At 58.9% G+C, this 21319-nt stretch overlaps 3 protein-coding genes across 3 annotated transcripts; 1 reads left to right on the top strand and 2 right to left on the bottom strand.

The window, feature by feature from the left end:
• The first annotated feature begins 3068 nt into the window (after positions 1–3068).
• Positions 3069–17901, top strand: CST11 (cystatin 11). Its single transcript, XM_064475934.1, has 11 exons — positions 3069–4660; positions 4774–4862; positions 5249–5420; positions 5804–5899; positions 6023–7263; positions 7490–9548; positions 11507–12229; positions 12601–14882; positions 15234–15596; positions 16071–16175; positions 17718–17901. The coding sequence occupies exons 9-11, from the start codon at positions 15240–15242 to the stop codon at positions 17799–17801; spliced, it is 546 nt and encodes a 181-aa protein (XP_064332004.1). The 5' UTR covers positions 3069–4660; positions 4774–4862; positions 5249–5420; positions 5804–5899; positions 6023–7263; positions 7490–9548; positions 11507–12229; positions 12601–14882; positions 15234–15239; the 3' UTR covers positions 17802–17901.
• Positions 3390–6504, bottom strand: LOC105106293 (probable cystatin-15). The gene is made up of 3 exons (XM_011000127.3): positions 6310–6504; positions 4455–4565; positions 3390–3533 (listed from the first exon to the last, which is right to left on the bottom strand). Exons 1-3 carry the CDS (start codon positions 6502–6504, stop codon positions 3390–3392), a joined length of 450 nt encoding a protein of 149 aa, XP_010998429.3.
• On the bottom strand, positions 7718–10175 carry LOC105106292 (probable cystatin-16). The gene is made up of 3 exons (XM_011000126.3): positions 9975–10175; positions 9346–9453; positions 7718–7846 (listed from the first exon to the last, which is right to left on the bottom strand). The coding sequence occupies exons 1-3, from the start codon at positions 10173–10175 to the stop codon at positions 7718–7720; spliced, it is 438 nt and encodes a 145-aa protein (XP_010998428.3).
• Positions 17902–21319: the final 3418 nt, after the last annotated feature.

Raw genomic sequence — 21319 nt, 5'->3', positions numbered from 1 at the left:
CTCCTGTGGAGTTGGGTGCTGACCCAGCCCTCGCCCGGGGTTCTCCTGTGAACCAGCACTTCCAGCTGCCCCCAAGCTCTGGTCTGGGGCCTCCTGCTCCTGATCCCTGGTCTGTCTTCACCTTCTGAGTCCACGCCCTGCAGGGAGGTCACACTTTGTGATGTAATCCTGCACCTGCAACCCTGCCTCCGGGAGGGCACCTCTGCCCTGCCGGTCACTGGCCCTCGGTCCAGGCAGCTCACGCAGTGGACGAGCACCTCCTGCCCTCGGGGTGGAGGGTGCCCCAGCGGTCTCCTGCCCACCGGTGCCGTGACTCTGGACTCCCTCTGCTGTCCTGCCGAGGGCCGTGGGTCACAGCCCATCCTGGCGCCCAGGCCTTAGGACAAGGGGGCGCACTCTCCCCAGGGCTCTCCGACGCTCTGCTTCCCTGTGAAAGTCCAGCACATTCTGGGGGGTGCAGAGAGGTGGGCACTGGTCCCAGGATATGAAGGCTGCCCGGCTCCCGACCTTGGGCAGCGTGTGGGAAGTGACAGCCCCCACCTCGCGGGTGGGTGGCCCTAACCACTGCTGGTGGGAACCCGCCGCATTGCCCTTCGACTATTGGTGGAGGCTGGTGTTTCTCATGGTCAGTCGCTACAAACACCTTTCCAGAATCTCCGCAGAGTTACACAGGTGTTTCCGTATTTGGCGAATTCTCAATAATGTTGGAAAATGCTTATAAAGAAAAAGTCATGCACAAGATGCAAAACACTGAATAGGATCCAATTCTTCATAAATACAAATGTTATGAAAAAACGTAGGAGAATCGGGGGGGAGGGGAGAGCTCAGTGGTAGAGCACACGCTTAGCATGCACGAGGTCCTGGGTTCAGTCCCCAGTCCCTCCATTAAGGTAAGTAAACCTAATTACCCCCCCCCCCGCACCGCAAAAATCCCAAAGAACAAAACAAAACAAAACGCAGGAGAATCCATCACACTGTGTCATGTGGGCGGCCTCTTCATCCTCATCCCTCGCAGCCTCTCCCACCTCCAAGCACCAGGCACAGCTTCCTCTCGGGGGGCTTGGGGTTCCTCCCTCCCCTCCACGCAGCCACTCATCCTGGTTCATCTGCCTGCAAGTCTCAACACAGACCCCCCAAATCTAAAGTGCCTCTCCCCACTGCTCCCTGCTGCTCCCAGATGCTCCCAGATGCTCCCCGCTGCTCCTAGATGTTCCCTGCAGCTCCCCGCTGCTCCCAAATGCTCCCCGCTGCTCCCAGCTGCTCCCCGCTGCTCCCAGATGCTCCCCGCTGCTCCTGTCTTCATCACTGTTTCAACACATTGTCTCTTATAACCTTCAGTTACTTATTGGTGAACATCTGTATTGTCTGTCTACCCCCTCGAGAGAGAAAACAGGCTTTCTCAGGCAGGGACTCCTTCCTGTCACTCATTGTATCACCGCCAGAGCCAGGAGCCAGGCCAGGCATAGAGAACATGTCATTGTTTGTTGAGTGAAGCAATGCTCTTGCCTTGATGAAAAAAACATTCACTTTGGATTTTTCTTTACATTTGTATTTTTCACGTTTCCTGTATTTCATATGCATTGCTTTAATAGTTAGGAAAAAAGAAAGAGGGAAAGTAGCCCTGGCACGGGGACACGGGGATGTGAGCAGAAGTGGGGCAGACAGAAGGGCCGCTCCTGGTGGGGAGCTGCGGGTGTGCGGGTGTGCGGGTGCGTGTGGGCCGCGCAGGACCTGACCGTCTGTCACCTCCAGGGGCTCAGCCACAAGTGCCCCTCTGCCCTGCTCCCCTCCCCGTCCCTGGGTCAGGAGGCCTCGGGCACCGGGGTCTGACGTTTCCAGTCCTGCAGACGCTTGTGCTCCTGCCGCTGTCCTTAGGTCACCCGACTCTTCTCTTTCTTACCGACCCCTCCTTCCCTGCTGCCTTCTGCAAGCACTCCCCAGGGGTGAGATCTGGGTGAAGGGGGACTCCCAGCAAGCACCCTCCAAGGCCTGCATCTCCAAGCCAGGCCCCCATAAAACCTCTGGGTTTCATGGAAATCAGGGATTCACAAAATGCATGTCAGTTTTTATATTGTGTGCTTGTATCGTGAGCCCCAAGTATATTTTCACTCCCTAAGGATTTGGGACTAGTGACTGGGCTGAATCTGGGGGGTTTGTCCAGGGTACAATGACACGGGACAGGCCCCCAGCTGGTGACTGACCAGCAGGGAAAGGGACAGACTGCCAACCACAGGCACGCAAACCAGATCCCCAACATTCAAGAGGCCGGAGGGAGGACGCCTCAGCCCCTCCCGCTGGGTACCCCACCAGACGGCACACCACCCCGTCTCTGATCCAGTCCTGCCCCTTCCCTAGGCCCCTCCAGGGTAGCTCCCGACAAGGACCTAGGAGGCGGGGGTCTGTCATCTCAGGGCCTGTCTCCAGGCTACTGGTCAGTGCTGACGGCCACAGAGGCCAGGCTGGGCCCTGGTCAGGGAACATAGACATCGAGGGGCAGGATGGGAGGTGGGGACCAGAACTGCCATCTTCTGGGCCATCCCCAGAGGGGACATCACACAGGCAGCTCCCGGGACAAGTGTCCTGATGGGGTCCACAGAGGACAGAGCCTGCTGTCATCTCAGTCACCACCTCCTACCCCTGGGCCTGGGCATGGTGCCCCCACAAAGGGACACCCCACTGTGAGCCCAGCATCAAAGATGGACACAAAGAGGACACAGGTGGCTATCACTGGGAAAACCATCTGCATTGCATTTTAGTGGAATGAATGGAGAGATTGGAGGAAGAATGATCAAAGGAATGGAAGAATAGATGAGTGGATGGGTGGCTGGCTGGCTGGCTGGATGTGTGGATGTATGGATGGATGAGTGTATGGATGGGTGGGTGGGTGGATGGGTGGAGGGATGGATGGGTGGATGGATGGATGGGTGGATGGATGGATGGATAAATGGATGGGTGGGTGGATGGATGGATGGGTGGGTGGATGGATGGATGGGTGGAGGGATGGATGGATAAATGGATGGGTGGGTGGATGGATGGGTGGGTGGATGGATAAAAGGATGGATGGGTGGGTGGATGGATAAAAGGATGGGTGGGTGGGTGGATGGATGGATGGATGATGAACAAATGGAGAATGAATGAATGAATGAATCAGTGTGCACACCAACTATGGGACCCCTGCAAGAACCAGGGAGGGCACCCCCACAGGAGCTGAGGGTTTGATTGGCTCAGCATGCTGCACCTGCTGCCCAGGTGGGAACAACAGTGACAACTTCTCCATCACTCGTCACTGGCGGCGACATCCATGGAAACGGACCATTGGGGAGCACACAGAACTGACAGGGGCCCAGAGTGATCTGAGGTGCCTTTACTTCCCTTGGTGCTGCACAGACCTAGGACCCCAGAACGTCATCCAGAGGAAGAGGGTCTGCTGCGGGAGATGGGGGCCCCTTCCCCTGGTTCTGCTGGCAGGTGCTGTTCACAAGGGTGAACTGGGTGATCCAGGGTTGCGAGTCCACCACGAAAGTGCAGCTCACCTGGAAACAGGAACCGTAAGACATAAAATCAGACCAACGTAGCAGTGAGAGCACGTGGCGTGGAGGACTTCACAGGTGCCCGGATGGGTTAAAAGCTAAAGAGGGAGGAAAAGCAGAATCCAGCGGCGGCCTGGGGCCGGGCTCGGGAGCTCAGGTCTCCACCTGGGTGATGGGCGGGGGTGCTGAATCCGCCCGTCGTGGATGGGGGCTCCCCAGAGGGTGCCTGGTGGGGCCATTGCCTGTCCCCCAGGTCCCCCCACCCACCATGATGCTGTATGAAGGGCCTCTGCCTGTGGGCTCGGGGAGCCGGCAGACTGCCCAGGAGAGGGTCCAGATGGCGCCCCCCCACCTGGGAGTGGCTGCAGACCCACCCCAAGGGGAGGCTGCCCCCCAGGCTGGGATCAGGGGACACCAGCCCCCCGGAGGGCATCCCCCTGACTGAGGCCCACGCCCACGGTCCCAGTCCAATGGACCAGACGTCAGCTCGTAGGATGACGACAGGAGGACTGGCTGAGCTGGGCTTGTCCTCGCAGCCCAGGGACCCGGGGGAGAGGTGGGGTGACCAGCGAGCTGAACAGTCCTCCTGTCCGGAGGAATCGGAGCAAAGGAGAGAGGGGCGCACGGCAAGAGCAGTGTCTCCAGGACCTGAGCCTCAGGGAGCAGGAAGCTGGGACAGGAAGAGCTCCCCCAGGGAGGAGGAGCACGTCGGAGGGGGGTTTCTGGGGGTCTCTGGGGAGCCAGCCAGGCTGTGCTGGGCACAGCGGTGACCGTGCAGAGTGACCGCCTCTCCCATCTGCAGGAGCCCAGGGGCCCGGTGGAGAGGGTCATCCCTGCGACCTTCCCGAGCCCCCCATAGGCCGTCCTTGATGCAGCTTCGCTGTCAGAAGCCTCGTGAAGATTTGGGCTGATTTATTCTCACACCGTCTTCTCTCCCGGGCCTTCCTGCAGGGGACAGTTGTCAATGTCTTCGTCATGTTTTCTACAAATCGTGCGGCCCAGCTTCAGGTCCATTAAATATGTCCAGCTAAGCTTCTGTAAAGAAGAGATTGTAGAAACGCCTGTGAAATTCTTTGCGATAGTGAGAAAAACACAGAGAAGCAAACAGGAAATGGGCGGTAGGCTCGAAGGTGCGCAGGCAGTGAGGGAGGCACAGCTGGTGCACTTCGCTTATTGTTCCTGTTTCTTATTTTCTTTATTATTTCACTTTTTCATTTTAATTCTCTACTTTTCTTACAAATAGATGTCCCTGAGGGCACCTCCAGCAGCCTGGCCTCTCCGCTGCACTCCCCCTGACGGCCGGCTCCAGGACCCCCAGCACCAGTGCCAGATGTGCGTGGAGGGGGGGACAGTCACGGGAAGCAGGGCGCGCGGCGCTGAGCGCACACGCACGTGCACGGCACACTTGACAGCAGACCCGCCCCTCAGTCACATCGGCCTGACACGCGGAGGCCCCAGGCCACTCCTTCCAGAGAAGGGGGAGGGGATCCTGGTCCCCGGCGCCACCGTCAGAGCCGCGCCATCCCTCGGGGGCTGCACCCAGATCGGGACGGGCCTGGGGGCCGGGGGGCCTCTTTCCCACGGTGGGGGTGGGGGGAGCTGCGGCACCAGGGACTCACTAGCCAACTCTCATCCGGGTCCGGGTGGGTGGGTGCTCAGGGGCCAGGCGCTGCTCCTCCAACAACTCACTGCGCGTTATGATTTCATCCCCTACTTAGAGGTGAGGAACACTCGGGAAGAACCCAAACACCGTGAGGAAGGCAGCCAGAAAGCTCCGCAGGCAGGAGCAGCCCTCCCTGCAGAAAGCTGGCTTCGTTCGGGGCCCAGGGATCCCTGCAGCGGAGGCCCCCGGCCACACCCCGGCCCACCCCGCACGCCCGCACGTCCTGGGTGAGGGCGGGCTGGGCGGGGGAGGCAGCCTCGGCTTCCCTGGTTCCGGGGCTGGGACGCAGCCCAGGGAAGAGGCAGCCAGTCAGGCGACGGGGCCACATGAGGGAAGCCGGGCCATCTGTGCAGGGTGGGGGCCTCCCTCCAGTCCCTTCGGGAGTGTGTGCAGAGGGGACCCTCCCCTCAGAGCCCCGCTGAAGTGGACTGGCTCGGGGCTGGTCACCGGTACCAGGGTAGGGCCCGGGCTCCCGATGGCTGGACCACAGTTACTCCAGTGGAAGGGCGAGGGGGAGCGGGGTGGGAGGAACCCCTGCACAACCAGGTCTAAGGACGCCCACTGCCATCCGGCTCCACCCTGACCCTCAGTGATGCTCTGTGACCCACAGCCTTCCGGGCCTTCCTAGGCTGCTTCGGGAATTCCGAAGGTGATGGGTTCCCAGGCATCTTCTGGTCCCTGCCCTACTCCATGGTCTTGCAAGTTGGTGAGTACTGTTCACCCACGTGCTCAGGGCAAAACCTGGGGTCCGTGCCTGCCCCCACCCCCATCAGTGCCCCCACATCACCTCCAAGCAGACTTAGAAGCCAGCTTTTCTCCTACCTCCCAGGGACCAGGGACCAGGGACCAGCTCCCACACCCTGCTCTCCGCTGGCCCCAGGCTGCCGCCCCCGCACCCACAGCGTCCAGAGAGGTGCCGGCCGGAGCTCTGTGGGATCTCTCCCTTCTAACGCTACCTCGTATTTTTAGACATCACTCACCTTGCTTTTCCCTGCAGACCACGGGTGCGCCCTCCAGGCTTGGTTTCAGGGGGATGGTGGAGCCACAGGGGAGCCCCCCACCCCTCACCCACACACCCCTAACCCGCACCCCCACCCACTCCCCTGCGCCCCTCACCTTGCGCTGGCTCCTCCCCACCCACATCAGCTTGTAAGCGTACTCATCAGGATGGTGCTCGTTGAAGTGAAACACAGCGAATTCCACACACATGCTGAAGAAATTCGTGCTCTTACTAACATCCTCGAAGTCCCAGCTGCCAACATGCAGCCCCAGCACCAGGAGCCCCAGCAGCACAGGCTCCCTCGGGAACATGCTGTCCGTCTGGCGACAGCCTGGAGGCCCGCAGCGCCCGGCTGGGGTGGCAGTGACGGCTAGCCCTGCCCAGCTCCCCGCCCCTGCACTGCTGCCCGGCCCCTCCTCTGCGTCCCTGCCCGCCCTGCTGTCACCACCAGACTGAGGGCAGAGTGAGAGGCACGACTCCCACCACTTGTTTGGGAAGCCTGGGCCCAGGGACATGTGTGCAGTGGCTCTGTCCCCAGAGGGGCCTGGGTGAGGGTCTCCTTGCGCTGCCCCCTCGGCAGCGCATCCCGGGACTGGTGGAACCGCGGGGACACTTAGTACTGATGGGCCCCAAGTCCTGGGGAGCAGAGGGCAGCCCTGGTCTCCCTCTGACCTTGGCCGTGGCCTGTGACCTCAGGGAGCACCAGGAGGGTGCAGTGAGGGGGGCCACGGGCTGGGGGCCCACCGTCCCCACCACCCCTGGCCCTGCTGTCCGTCTTCCCAGGAGGCCTGGCCGTGCTTGGCACCTGGGAGGGGGGCACAAGGGGGAAGTCACCCCAAGGCAGGGGCTCTGCGGGACTGGACGTGAGCCCCAGCCACAGGCAGGAGAGGGGTCGGGGCTGGGGAAGTCGGGCCCCGCCAGCCCGGCTGACGTGCGTTCATGCAGCTCTGCCATCTGAGGTCCTGTGGCCACTGCCATGTGGCTCCATCACTCTCTCCTCTCAGGACCCATGATGCTGAAGTGCCCAGCCTGGGACGCGTACACGGCCTGGGAGCCGGGAGGCCAGGAAGGTAGGGGTGCTGCCGGTGAACAATGCTTCCCCTGGGGCATGGGGTCAAGGGTCACCTGTCCAGCGAGATGATCCCAGGAAGAGGAGGTCTGGACCACAGTCGTGGGGACCCATTGTAGGACAGGACTGGGGCCGGCACAGAAAGAGAGGGAGTGTGGACACTGGGGGACACCCTTGTCACCAGACTCATGGCCACACCTCTGAGGGACACGGTACACTCTTGCCAGGGCAGGCACAAGGAGGGCGCAGGGACCTGCTTCGGGGGTGTCCATGCCAGACTGTCCTGCCCCACAGCCCAGGTGGGAACAACAGTGACAACTTCTCCATCACTCGTCACTGGCGGCGACATCCATGGAAACGGACCATTGGGGAGCACACAGAACTGACAGGGGCCCAGAGTGATCTGAGGTGCCTTTACTTCCCTTGGTGCTGCACAGACCTAGGACCCCGGAACGTCATCCAGAGGAAGAGGGTCTGCTGCGGGAGATGGGGGCCCCTTCCCCCTGGTTCTGCTGGCAGGTGCTGTTCACAAGGGTGAACTGGGTGATCCAGGGTTGCGAGTCCACCACGAAAGTGCAGCTCACCTGGAAACAGGAACCGTAAGACATAAAATCAGACCAACGTAGCAGTGAGAGCACGTGGCGTGGAGGACTTCACAGGTGCCCGGATGGGTTAAAAGCTAAAGAGGGAGGAAAAGCAGAATCCAGCGGCGGCCTGGGGCCGGGCTCGGGAGCTCAGGTCTCCACTGGGTGATGGGCGGGGGTGCTGAATCCGCCCGTCGTGGATGGGGGCTCCCCAGAGGGTGCCTGGTGGGGCCATTGCCTGTCCCCCAGGTCCCCCCACCCACCATGATGCTGTATGAAGGGCCTCTGCCTGTGGGCTCGGGGAGCCGGCAGACTGCCCAGGAGAGGGTCCAGATGGCGCCCCCCCACCTGGGAGTGGCTGCAGACCCACCCCAAGGGGAGGCTGCCCCCCAGGCTGGGATCAGGGGACACCAGCCCCCCGGAGGGCGTCCCCCTGACTGAGGCCCACGCCCACGGTCCCAGTCCAATGGACCAGACGTCAGCTCGTAGGATGACGACAGGAGGACTGGCTGAGCTGGGCTTGTCCTCGCAGCCCAGGGACCCGGGGGAGAGGTGGGGTGACCAGCGAACCTAGCCGTACTCTGGTCCTCTGGTCCTCCGGTCCTCCGTTCCTCCCCGGCATTCTGCCCCAGGGTCACCCCTGTGACTTTCCTAAGCCCCCTCGCATAGAAAATGCTTAAGTTGGTCTCTGCCCGGGTTCCTGGTGTAGAGCTCCCGAGCCTCTCGTGAACTCCTAACTGGTGAACCCACCAGGAGCACCTCCTGTCCTGCTGAGGTGACCCTGCTGGGCTCCTGGGTGGGGGCTGCTCACCAGGAGGACCAAGGCATCTTTAGAAGCTTGGGATTCTCAGCCCCGCCCTCATCCTCCGGAGAGGGGCGGCGGCTGGAGACAGAGTTGATGCTTGATCATGCCCATGTGATGAAGCCTCCGCAAAATTCCCAAAGCAAAGGGTGTGGAGAGATTCCAGGCTGGTGGACACATCCACACTGGGCGACGCCGCCCCCCCAGCTCCATGGGCCAGGAGCCCCTGTGCTCGGGACCCCCAGACCTCACCCCGGGCACCTCTGCACCTGGCTGCGCCTCTGTGTCCGGGTCACACCCTGAGCCTCCTTCCCTGAGCTTGAGCCGGACTAGCAAACTCATCACACCTGAAGAGCGGGGTGGCAATCTCCCAGGTGTAGCAAGTTGGCCAGAAGCTGTGGGCCCCTGGGGGCATGCTGCTCGCATCCGGCACCTGCAAGTGGGGAGCGGTGTCGGGGGCTGAGCCCCTAACCCGTGAGATCTGACATCACCTCCGGGTGGACACCCGGTGTCCCAGAGAATTATTTTCTGTGAAAAACCCCCACATACGTGGTGACCAGAAGGGCCAGGAGCAAGGCGTCCTGTGTGGGGAGAACAGGACGCACGCGGGGGCGGCAGGTTCTCCCACACACTCTCCCGCGTGTTATGCTTCACTGTCCGAAGATTCAGGGAGCTTTGCGCTGATTTATTCTCAAACCTTCTCTCCCGGGCCTTCTTGCAGGGGACAGTGGCCGAGGTCTTCAGCACGTTTTCTACAAATTGTCTGGCCCAGCTCTAGGTCCATTAAAAATATCACTGTCCAACTCTGTCGAGGAATCATGAAGCAGCTGCTACGTTTGCTTTCCGGGAATGAAAAAAGGCAGAGAACCAAGTAGAAAAGTGGGCAGAAGACGAGACGAGGTGTGTAAACAGGTCACACAAGCCTTGTGCAACTTCCCTACTAGCACAAAACCAAAAAGGGGATGACCCCGAGGGCACCTCCAGCAGCCTGGCCTCCTCCCCGCAACCCCGACGGCCGGCTCAGGACCCCCAGCACCAGTGCCAGATGTACGTGGCGGGGGACAGTCACGGGAAGCAGGGCGCGCGGCGCTGAGCGCACACGCACGCGCACGCGCATGGCACACCTGACAGCAGACCCGCCCCTCAGTCACATCGGCCCGACACGCGGAGGCCCCAGGCCACTCCTTCCAGAGAGGGGGGCAGGGATCCTGGTCCCCCGGGCCGCCGTCAGAGCCGCGCCATCCCCTCAGAGCCCCGCTGACGTGGGCCGGCTCGGGGCTGGTCACCGGGACCAGGGTTGGGCCTGGGCTCCCGACGGCCACTCGCCTCCTGCTGGGCTCGCCCGACCTCCAGCAGCCTGTGGGCCTGCATGTCCTTGCTGCCACTGCTGAAGGAAGCCACGGCCAACTCCACGGACATCATGAAATAACCGTGGTTCTTACTAACGTCTGCAAAGGCCTTCTGAAAGGTCCAGAGGTGGCTGCCGGGGACAGTGAGCCCCAGCAGCAGAGACGCCTTCGGGAACATGCTGTCCGGCGTCAGCGGGGAGGACGGGCGATGGGCGCCCCCCGCAGGCCAGCTCCTCGGCACCCTACTGCCCATCTCTCCTGCCGGCACCGAACAGGAGGCAGCGCAGGGGGTCACGTTGTCCACCCCCGGTCACAGGAACCCTGGATGCTGGGCACGCATGCTGCAGGCTCTGTGCCCCGCGTTTCCAGGGCTTCAGCCTGGGCGGGTCCCTCCTGCCGGGCCCTGCGTCCACCCTGCCACCTTCAGAGCCATGCAGCCGGGACCGCCGGGGTCATGGAGTCCCCTCCCGGGCAGCACGGCAGCGGCCAAGCCTGCTGCGACCTTGGCTGGAGCCCACGCGACCGGCCGGGCTGGGAGTATGGGGCGTGCAGCCGGCAGTGGGGGAGTCTGCGGGGAGCTGTGCTCACCGCCGCCCCGACTTCCTCCAGAAGCCCACCTGGCTCCGCGCTCCCCGCCGGCCATGCCTGACCCTGGCTTTCTGCGCTCCAAACACGCCTGGTTCCCTGACGTGCCCTCCGCCCGGGGCCCCGCTGGCAGTGCCGTGTTCTCTCGCACGGCCGCCCATTTCCTGATGGCCTTTCCTCCTACTGACCTCCGGCCCAAGGCCGCTCCGTTCAGAGAACAGCCTTTCTATTCCGTCTCTCCTGTGAAATTGGCCGAGACCTGTTTCATTCCCCAGAATATGGCCAGTGGTCCACGTTCTTGAAAAGACTGTGTCTTCTGCATTTTTCAGGTGCAAAGTTAGGGATGGACATATCCCAGGTGGCCCATGTGATCAAAACTTCCCTACAGGGACCATCCCTACTTCGTTTTATTTTACTGAGTTTGGTTTGGGTTTAGGGTTCGGTCTGCTTCTCCGTCTGTTCTTGGGTGACGTGTTAAAACCCCTCATGGGGATTGGATTGTGGATTTGTCTGTCCTCCTTTCCTCAGAATTCTGGCTGTGTGTATTTGAGAGGCGCTGTGTGTCCGTGTGTGTGTTGTGTGTGTGTGTGTATGTGACTATTTGTGTGCATGTGTGTGTGATGTGTGTGTAGTGTGCACGTGTACATGTATGATATGTGTGCAGTGTGAGTGTGTGTGCTTGTGTACATGGTGTGTATGTGGTGTGTGTGTGGGTGATGTTTGTGTGTGGTGCGTGCACAGTGTGTGCGTGTGTGCACGCGCGTGTGCACACCGCCAGCCACTCATTGCACGAGCCCTGCGGCAGGGTCGGGCGGCAGGAAGGACGACATGGTAACAGCTGACACCGTGAGCCCGCCCTAGGCTCTCTCCTGAGTTACCTCTTAACTGTCAGGACAGCAGAAGCATTTCACACCCGCTTTCCAGGTGCGGAGACCCAGGCATGTCAAACAGAGGTGACCCGCCCACCGTGACTGGGATGTGAACCCAGACGATCTGCCCCGAGGGCCTTGGAGTCAGTGCCAGAGGCAGAGGGGCAGCGGCAGGGAGGCTGGTCTTTGCAGGAGACACCCGAAGGTGCAGCCCGGGGTGGGGGGCGGCGCTCAGAAGGAGGTTCCAGAGCAGAGGACCCTGCAGGAGAGTCCGGGAGGTGAGTGAATTCTCACAAAGTGAAGCTGGGGAGCAGCCTCACCAGAGGGGAGCCGGGTCTGAGCGGAGGCAGGTGTGGGGGCACCTGGGCAGGGATCCCCTAGCTGACACCCAGACTCCCCTGGCCCGGCCATCCCAGGCTGGCCCCCGACCCACCAAATGAAGCCCAGCCAAAGTCCCGAGGCTGCCTCCAGGGCGGGAACTGTGGCTTCCAGAAAGATCCGTGATACTGTGACACCCTCCTCTCACCACCAGGCAGGGATGTCCCCAGCTCAGGGGCAGCCACCTGACTGCTTCCCTGTGCTCTGAGCCCCAGGCGTGCGCTGTTCTGCTGGCTGGAGGGGCAGTGTCTACGGGCTTGAGGACATGCATTTGGACCACAGGAACCCATCAGCAGGGCAGCTGCCAGGGGGACCAGCCAGTGCCACCTCCTTGCATGCCGGTCCCCCAGAAAGGAGAGTCCGGCCGTCAGGGGACACCTTCCAGCAGGGCACGTCTGAGGTGCGGCTCCAGGCACCTGAGGCAAGTCTGTGCAGACGCGAGGCTCGGCACCAGGCCAGGGCCGAGCAGGAAGCCTTCCTGGCAGCTGACAATTCTGCTTTCGGTCTCAGCGTCTAAACCGCCTGTCCATGCGTTGTGGAAGGCCCGGCGCTGGGGACAACTGAGTGTTTGTAAGATAAACGTGAGCGAACCCAGGTCCCTGTCACCACGAAGCGTCCAGGGCGGGAGGCAGAAGGGAAGAAGTGACTGGGGTCTGGGTGGACCTCTGGCTGATCTTGGGGCTCCCCAGACACAACCCGGGGCCTGCAGGGCAGCGAGGGGGGTGTGAGGCCCGTGAGCTGGCCCTGAGTCGGAGGCGCTTCTGTTCACAGTGGGACTTTGTGAGGAATTTGCAGCAACCAGGCAGAACCGCGGGGTCAGACCTCAGAGCAGGACGAGTGAGGCGACATGCGGGCGCGTCTGCGGAGGCGTGAACATGCTTCGTGCTGTGAGTGTGGAGAAGGGGCCTTAATGCAGGCCCACGCCAGTGGGCGTGACTGGGGATCTATGCCCCCTGAGAGTTATAGGCCCGACTCTACGCAGATGTTACTGAACGCGAAATGCCATTGTTGAGGCAGATTTTGAAATCCGGGGCAGAATGCTGAAGTCCTCGGAGCAGGTGAAGGCACTACGAGGTAGAAAACAGCTCGCCGCCTGTGGAGAAGTGAATCGATAGGGGCAGAGGGCAGGGGTCAGGCTAAAGGGAGGGGGTCTCGGGTCTGACTCTCCCTGCACTCCAGCCGGGTGACCAGACGAGGCTGGGCTGGGGCTGTTCTGGGTAGAGACAGAACCTGGGTGGGAGGGACGCCAGGGGGGTCCACATGCCTCAGCCGAAAGAAACCAGGGAATTCCCGGAAAGAAGAAACCTTGTGCTATTACGACAGGCAGAAAAGCCCCCGTCCTCACCACCCCAGCCCCTCGCCCGGAACCTGCGAATAGGCCGCTGCGAAGGGAAAGGGGGCTTTGCAGGTGGGACTAAGTTAACGGTCCCAAGGTGGGAGACCATCCTCTGTCATTGCAGGGAGGTGGGCCGGACGTCATCACCAGGGTCCTTATGAGAAGGAGGTGGAGGGTCAGAGAGGGGCTGGAAGGCCCCCTGCTGGCTGTGAGGATGGAGGAGGGGGCCATGGGCTGAGCAGAGGCCTCTGGAAGCGGGAAGACTGAGGTTCTCCTTGAGGGCCTGTGGAAGGAAGGCAGCGCTGCCCACACCTGGGTTTTAGGATTTCTGATCTCCAGGGCAGTGAGATTTTTTTTAAAAATGTGCTATCAAGTGGTATTTTTCTTTCTCTGTGTGACTTACTTCACTTAGAATGATAATCTCCAGGTCCAACTATGTTGCTGCAAATGGCATTATTTTATTCCTTTTTTATGGCTGAGTAGTATTCCATCGTATAAACATACCACATTTTCTTTATCCAGTCATCTGTTGATGGACATTTAGGTTGTTTCCATGTCTGGGAAACAGTTGTAAATAGTGCTGCTATGAACATTGGGGTGCAGGTGTCTTTTTGAAGTAGGGTTCCTTCTGGATATATGCCCAGGAGTGGGATTACCGGGTCATACGGTAAGTCTATTTTTAGTCTTTTGAGGAATCTCCATGCTGTTTTCCACAATAGCTTCACCAAACCATATGTGGAATCTAAAAAAAAAAAAGACAAATGAACTTATATATATAAACTTATATATAAAATAGAAACAGACACACAGACATAGAATACCGACTTGTGGCTGCCAGCGGGGAGGAGGTAGGTGGGAAGGGATAAACTGGGAGTCTGAGATTTGCAGATACTGACTGGTATGTATAAAACAGATACACAAGTTTATACTGTGCAGCACAGGGAACTATATTCAACATCTTGCAGTAGCTCACGGGGAAAACGAGTGTGAAGATGAATACATGTATGTGCGTGTGCGACCGAGGCACTGTGCTGCGCACCAGAAACTGACACAACGCTGAAAAGTGACTGTAACTCAATTTTTAAACAAAAGAAAAAAATCAAAACCAAACAAACAAAAAAACCCCAAAACATGTTCTGTTTGAAGCCACCACGCGTGGTAACTTGTTCCCACAGCCGCAAGACGCCAACGAGCTGCCAGGAGAGGGCAGGCTCCCGCAGGGGCCGGGGGAGAGCTGGGGAGGGACCCGCACTGCAGTCGGCTCCAGACTTCGCAGGGCCCAGGGCTCTGTGGCCAGAGCTCCCCGTCCCTCTCCTTCTTCCTCTTCTGGCTCCTCTTCTGGCTCCAGGGGGCCTAGGAGCCACGAGGTGAGATGGGGAGGCAGCAGACAGAGAATGGATGGGAGACAGAAGGAGAAGCTGTCTGCCCCGCTGCCCACCCGCAGCCCCAGGAGGGAGAAGAGCAGCTCGAGACACCGTCTAAGCTCCGAGCATCTGAAGAGACGGACACCTGGATTCTGGACTGAGGCTGAGCGTTGTCCCAGTGCCACAGAGGGTCCACCCTCAGGGACGGTGGGACGTGAACACAGAGCGTCATGACTACACCCGCAGGTTCCCATTCGGGGCCCACCCTCCGTTTTCTGGGGAGCACAGATCTCCGGGGCGGGGCAGACACCTCCCACGGGGGCAGGCAGACGACGCCCAGGTCTGAGTAGTGGGTGAGCTTGTGTCCCGCCAGCCAGGGAGGTGGGGAGGGCACAATCGGAAGGACAGCCCGGGAACATCAGGGGCACAGGAGGGGGTGGCGTCCAGCTCGTCCCGCTCTGCTGCCTGCGCCCCCGCGCCCCCGCGTCCCCGTCCCTTCCCGTGCGCCAGGCCTCCCACGGCCCCGGCTGAGCCGAGCTTTGTGGACAGAAGCCCCAGCCTGGCTCCCACCCAGAAATGCTGGGCAGGGGAGAGGGTGTGCAGCCGAGAGGGGTGGGGTGCATGCGTGTGTGACAGCTGTGAGGGACGGAGCAGGTGGTGGGTGCGCTGAGCCTGCAGCTGCCGTCTGCCCGCCTTCCCTGCAGGTGTGAATGCAGATCTGGACCGGGGAGGGGAGCGTAGGTGTCCCCCCGCCCCGGGCTGGCTTAAATCCGGCCGAGCAGAGCGGCCAGCACACTGACCAGCTCTGGCAGCCCAAGGAAGAGGCCCCCCGCCCAGCGACAATGGCCAGAGCCCCGCAGGGCCCCCGACTGCTGCTGGCCATCGTGGGGGCTCTGGTGGCCCTCACCTACCAAACAAGAAGGAAGACCTTCATCAGTGTCCGGGAGGTGCCTGCGTCGGCGTCCGTCGTGGTGACCACCCTGGACTACGTGACCAAGGAGTTCAACAAGAAGAGTGAGGACAAGTACAACTTCCGGGTCGTGCGGGTCCCCAAGGTTGTGCAGAAGGTCAGTGTCCCCTCCCCTCACCAGCCCTGCCAGGGCGCCGCGGGCTGGGGCTGCGCCGGTCAGCTTGGCCTCGTTTAGTCAGAAGCGGGTGTTTTAAGAGAAACAGAAATTCCCTGGAGCAGATGGACGCAGGGGACGCGCAGGACCAGGGCCGGCCCAGCACAGCCGAGGGCCCCAGCTGCCCACCGCCACCCGGTGCCTGCTTTCCGGGCGCCCGGCCCCGCCGCGTGTGCCCAGCTCAGGCTGTTTCCACGCTGGCGGGGCTCCTGCTCCCTGCCGTGGGCCAGCAGTGGGCATCACGCAGGCCACCCCAGGGTGACTTTGCCCGAGCGGTGGCTTCTGGGGAGCTCTCCCCGGAGGACAGGGCAGCACGGGCAGCAGACAAGAGGAGGAGGGAGGAGCCCCAGTCTGTCCAGGGCGGCCCTGCAGGGAAGGGCTGGTGGCCCTTCATCTCCTTGCCCCTTGCTCCTGCAGCTGACCGACCACATGGAGTACCACATCGACGTGGAGATGCGCAGGACCGTCTGCTTCAAGTCGGAGGCCAACAACTGCAGCTTTCAGGACGGGGAGCTCTACAAGGTGCGGGCCACGCCCCTCTGCATGGCTCCCCCTGTGGTTTGGGGTGAGGGGGGTGGGAGTACTGGGGAGGTACCCAGCTTGCTTGAGAAGAACGCACACCTCGCACCTCCTTTCTCGAGGCGGAGAAGTGACGGAGAGAGGGACCAGGACCCCGCCCGGCGGGCTCTGCGCCTTTATGGCTGGAAGGATTTCGGGGCAGTTGAGGGGTCTGGAGGGGGGAGCCCAGGTCACTGAGCTGCGGGGGGACACTCTGAGGTCGAAGGAAGTAATGACTGTCATACCATTTTAGCAGCCGGGGGACCTCGCCAGAGCTCCCACTGAAAATCTGGACGTCAGCCTGACAGTCTCACAGGGGCTGGGCTGCGGCCTCTGCCCCTTTCTTCCAGTGACGAGGAGGAGGGATGGGGAAGTGGGCTCAGAGACAGTTCAAGGGTGTTGGGGCGGGGGAGGGAGGGGGCAAATCCACGGGCCCGTGACCGGCTCGGGGGCCACCGCCCCCACCCAGTGTGTCCACATCCGGGGCGGCCAGCTGGACCCCGGCCATCTGGGACAGCATGGTCCGGCGGGCCCTCGCTCTTGAGGCCTTGAAGGTCCCAAGTCCCAGCAGTCCTGCAAAGCCCTCTCTTTACCCAGATGAGCTAACAGAGGGGGGTCAGGGGCATGTCTGTCCTGAGCGTCCTGGTTTGTGTCCAACTTCTTAGCATCATTGTTAACAGCGTCCCCACCTGCTTACACCGTGTCCTGGTTTGTCTCATAAATTCCACGGTCACCCTGGTTGTAAAGGTCTCTGTGTTCTCAGCACAGACACACGTCCATCTGTGAGCTCCACCTACGTGGAGAATTCTCCAAAATCTAGCAAGTTAGACTTTCCTGGTCCTTCCCTGGAGATCATGATGGTAACAGTGGAGTATAATGAGAGAAGCTGATAGGTGTGAGAGATCAAGCCAAAGTTAGCACTCGGACTTCTGTTTTAGGGGAACTGTAAGCATTTCATCCTCCCCGGCCCCCTCTTCACTGCAGCCCTGGGCTTTCCAACCAAGAGAAGGAAAGTGAAGTCGCGCTGAGAAATGACAACAATGTGCAAAATATGTTGCCTGACCCTCCCTTGTGGGAGGGGAGGGAGGCGGGGAGGAGGGGGCCTCGGAGGAAACAGGGCAGGGGAGGAAGGGGGCGTGAGGCTGGGAGGACGGGAGGGCGGGAGGAGGAGAGGGAAGATGGTGGACCGGGTGGAAGGGGGGCCAGGATGGGAGGAGGGGCCCCGCCCGGGAAGTGTGTGGGGACCACCTGGGGTGGAAAAGGGGAGAAGCGGCCGTGGCCCCCACGGTGGGTGTGGGCGGGGGACACTTTGCTTCCAGTCTCCACTTCCAACCGCAGCAGGAGGACGTTTGGGGGATGAGTTGAGCAGCTATCGAGTCACTGAAATCAAAACAATGATGGCCCCACGGGGGGCTGCAGACAGGGCACTGGTGTTTCCGGCTTCCTTCCCCTGTAAAGTTCTCAGCCTGCAGGTAGATCTTTTTCACATTTTGTTTTGTTTTTTAGAAAATCGATTGCTTCTTCTCAGTGTCTGTTTTGCCCTGGTTTGAAAAGTATAAACTTCTGACCAAAAACTGCACCGATGGCTAGAGGTCCCAGCGCACATCCGGCAGTCACTGAGTGTGAAAGAACCCGACGTCGACTGCCGCGCTCCGTGTGGAAAATAAATGCTGGTCAACCTCTTCTCCTAGCGCTCTGAATGTCTGTGATTCCACTCCCCGCCCCCCAAATTCTTCAGCTCATAATGACACGGTCTGAGTTCTTCCCGGCTAGCACAGCTTTGGGGTCCAAGTGGGGTGACAGGTGTAATTCTTGGTCTGATGGCCCGTTCCTGAACGACAGCAGAATTTCAGCCTCGTTCTCATATCGAGTGGGATCCTCTAGATTTTAAAATAAGAAGGAGAAGATGAGAAAAAGCAGGAGGAGGGAAGACGCTCCGATTACCTGAGTGAGCAGCGGAGGGTGCTGGCACGGACGCCTGTGGCGGCACCTCCGAGGGGCCCAAAGGACCTCCTTTGCCTGAAGTGTGGAACGAGGGGACGTGATGTGAGTAACTGAGATGAGCAGGGCGTCGTCACTGACAAGGGCCAGGCTGGGAGCTGTGCCTCATTTTTGCCGTCACGTGCACTTTCTGAGCCCAAACTCTACAGTTAGACCCACACCCCCAGCATCAGCCACGCTGGGCCAGGGCAGGTATCTTCCCAGAGGGACTCCTCGCCCAGAGGGCCCAGGGCAAGGTGGGCCCCTGCGGGAAGGAGGAGGACGTGGGCTGCAATCCCCGTTCATTCTCCCCAGCAGACCCGAGAGGGGACTCCCTCCAGAGGGAGGATGGAGGACAGGGACCAGGCACGCCACGTCACAGGGGCCCCTGCCCACGGGTGTCACCTGGGCAGCGAGGAGTCAGCAACCCCCACCTGACAGCTCGAGTCAGGACTGAAGACAGCATCGCCGGGCTCGTGTCCCCACGCGACCCCCTCCTTGTTCTCCGGACGGCTGCCAGCAGTTTGCTGGGTCACAGCCGTCCTCACGCACCTCACGCGGGACCAGCAAGGTCCCGCCCAAGGGCTCAGGCTAAAGCCTTGGGGTTTAATATCATGGAGACGCTGTGGAAAACGCGCGCCCACGTGCATGCAGCATCCATCGACCTGCAGGGAGAGGGAGCCGGCGTTTATCCCGCAGCCCTGGCCGGTCACTGGCTGCAGGACAGCTCTTAGGGGCACTAGTTCCCTGGAACCTCTGGCCTGGGGTGGCCCGAGCGCAGAGTGCGCAGCCAGAGGGGAGGGGCACAGGTGTCGGCATGCGGAGCCCGGGCTGGTGTGCACAGAAAGGTGAGATGCGAGGGGGCCCGGCAGAACACCAACGGGCCGCCCTCCGCACAGGTGAACTGGGATGACGGTCTCCGCCCAGGTCTCCACTGGCTGGAGGAGGCTGGAGCTTTGAAAGAACCATTTTTTTCGACTTCGACTCTCCCTAGCAAACTTCTGGAGTCCTTGAGACCCTGTTTCAGGTGGGGCCCCGGTGAGAATCCCCTCTACCAACTATCTGGGAAGATGCTAACCTACAGTTTCCTCATCTTTTAAAAAATTTTAATTCTTTTTTTAAAGCTTTTTTTTAGGGGAGGTGGTAATTAAGTTTATTTATTTATTTAATAGACTTTATTCTTTTAGAGCAGTTTCAGGTTTACAGCAGAACTGAGCAGAAAATACAGAGAGTTCGCACACAGCCCTCCCCACCCACACATACATCCTCCCCTCCCCTCGACGTCCCTCGTCAGGGTGGCGTGTCTGGTTCAGTCGCTGAGCCAACATGGGCACATTATCACCAGCCGAAGTCCATAGTTTGCACGAGGGTTCACTCTTGCTGTTGTACATTCTGTGGGCTTTGACAAATGCATAATGACGTGTGGCCACCACTACGGTACCATACAGAATACTTTCGTTGCCCTAAAAATCCCTTGCGCTCCATCTGTTCATCCCTCCCTCCCTCCCCCTCCCCAAACCCCTGGAAACCACGATCTTTTTATTGTTTCTGAAGCTGTGCCTTTTCCAGAATGTCATTTGGTTGGAATCGTACAATTTGTATACTTTTCAGTCTGGCTTCTTTCATTTAGTAATGTGTCTTTTAAGTCTCTTCCAGGTCGTTCATGGCTTGATAGATCTCTTGTTTCACCGCACATACATCTTTTAATTTACACATATGTACTGCTCATTGTTTCCAAGAACGTTTAGAGCTTTAGCTTTTTAAACTTACATAGTTATCAAAGGAATAAAGCCAACCGCAAAATAAGAATTAATTAAAAAAGATACATACACCCCACTATTAACAGCAACATTCTTTATAATTGCCAAGATATGGAAGCACCCCAAGTGCACATCAACAGATGAATAGACAACGGAGATGCAGTGTGTGTGTATATATATACGGAATGGAATCCAGCTCACCCAGAAGAACGAAGGCTACTTTGCCATTTGTGGCCCTTCATTCACTTTTTTTTCACTTCAAAAACCAGAATTTTAAAACTGGCAGAGACATTTCCATTACATCAAAACCAACCAAATACCTAGAAATAAACCTAACCAAGGAGGTTACCTGTACTCTGAAAGCTGAAATGACACAAAGAAATGGAAAGATTTCTTGTGCTCTTGGATTGGAAGAATCAACACTATCAAAACGGCCACACCACCCAAAGCAACCCACAGATCCAACACAACCCCCATCAAAGTACTTGCAACATTCCTCACGGAACTAGAACAAACAATTCCAAAATTTATAAGGAACCACGTAAGACCCCAAACTGACAAAGCAATATTTGTAGATCTCTCTCTCTCTTTTTTCTCTTTCTTCTTTTCTCTTTTCTTATGGTTTGATGACTAGAGAAGGTCCTTGAACATTTGTTGTAAAGCTGGTTTGGTGGTGCTGGAATCTTTTAGCTTTTGTTTATCTGTGAAGCTTTTGATTTCTCCCTCAAGTCTGAAAGAGAGCCTTGCTGCACAGTGTTCTTGGTTGTAAGTTTCCCCCTCGCATCACTTTAAATATATCGTGCGCTCCCTTCTGGCCTGCAGAGTTTCCGCTGAGAAATCAACTGATAACCTTATGGGAGTTGCCTTGTATGTTATTTGTTGCTTTTCTCTCGCTAATTTTAACATTTTCTCCTTATCCTTAATTGTCAGTTTGATGACCATGTGCCTTGGTGTGTCCCTCTCTGGGTTGATCCTGTGTGGAACTCTCTGCACTTCCTGGACCTGGGTGACTGTGTCCTTTCCCAAGTTGGGGAAGTTTTGAGTGATTATCTCCCCCCAAATTTTCTCAGGTCCTTTCTCTCTTCTCTTCTCTTCCAGGGACCCCCATAATGTGAATATTAGAGTGCTTCATGTTGTCCCAGGGTTCTCTTAAACTATCTTCATTCCTTTTTATTCTTTTCCCTTTTTTCTGTTCTGCAGTAGTGATTTCCACTAATCTGTCTGCTGGCTCACTGATCCGTTCTTCTGCCTCATTTAGTCTCATCTTGGTTCCTTCTAGTGGGTTGTTCATTTCAGTGATTTTGTTCTTCACCTCTGTTTGGATGTTCTTTATATTTTCCAACTCTTTGCTAAAAGCTTCACTTTGTG

Source organism: Camelus dromedarius, chromosome 18 (genome assembly GCF_036321535.1).
Source record: "Camelus dromedarius isolate mCamDro1 chromosome 18, mCamDro1.pat, whole genome shotgun sequence".
NCBI lineage: Eukaryota > Metazoa > Chordata > Mammalia > Artiodactyla > Camelidae > Camelus > Camelus dromedarius.
Note: the sequence above shows the minus strand (reverse complement) of the source record. Positions and strands in the feature narration are given on the sequence as shown.

Bases quoted from the DNA above. Each gene is read 5' to 3' on its own strand.
- LOC105106292 (XM_011000126.3), bottom strand. From the start codon at position 10,175: ATGTTCCCGAAGGCGTCTCTGCTGCTGGGGCTCACTGTCCCCGGCAGC. The intron at 9,454-9,974 runs GCGAGTGGCCGT...ATTCCTCGACAG, and splicing joins TCGGGCGAGCCCAGCAGGAG to AGTTGGACAGTGATATTTTT. The intron at 7,847-9,345 runs GTTTGAGAATAA...TCCTGTTTCCAG, and splicing joins AAGAAGGCCCGGGAGAGAAG to GTGAGCTGCACTTTCGTGGT.
- LOC105106293 (XM_011000127.3), bottom strand. From the start codon at position 6,504: ATGTTCCCGAGGGAGCCTGTGCTGCTGGGGCTCCTGGTGCTGGGGCTG. The intron at 4,566-6,309 runs GTGAGGGGCGCA...TCTTCTTTACAG, and splicing joins TGGGGAGGAGCCAGCGCAAG to AAGCTTAGCTGGACATATTT. The intron at 3,534-4,454 runs GTGTGAGAATAA...TCCTGTTTCCAG, and splicing joins AAGGCCCGGGAGAGAAGACG to GTGAGCTGCACTTTCGTGGT.
- CST11 (XM_064475934.1), top strand. From the start codon at position 15,240: ATGCAGATCTGGACCGGGGAGGGGAGCGTAGGTGTCCCCCCGCCCCGG. The intron at 15,597-16,070 runs GTCAGTGTCCCC...TTGCTCCTGCAG, and splicing joins TCCCCAAGGTTGTGCAGAAG to CTGACCGACCACATGGAGTA. The intron at 16,176-17,717 runs GTGCGGGCCACG...TTTGTTTTTTAG, and splicing joins AGGACGGGGAGCTCTACAAG to AAAATCGATTGCTTCTTCTC.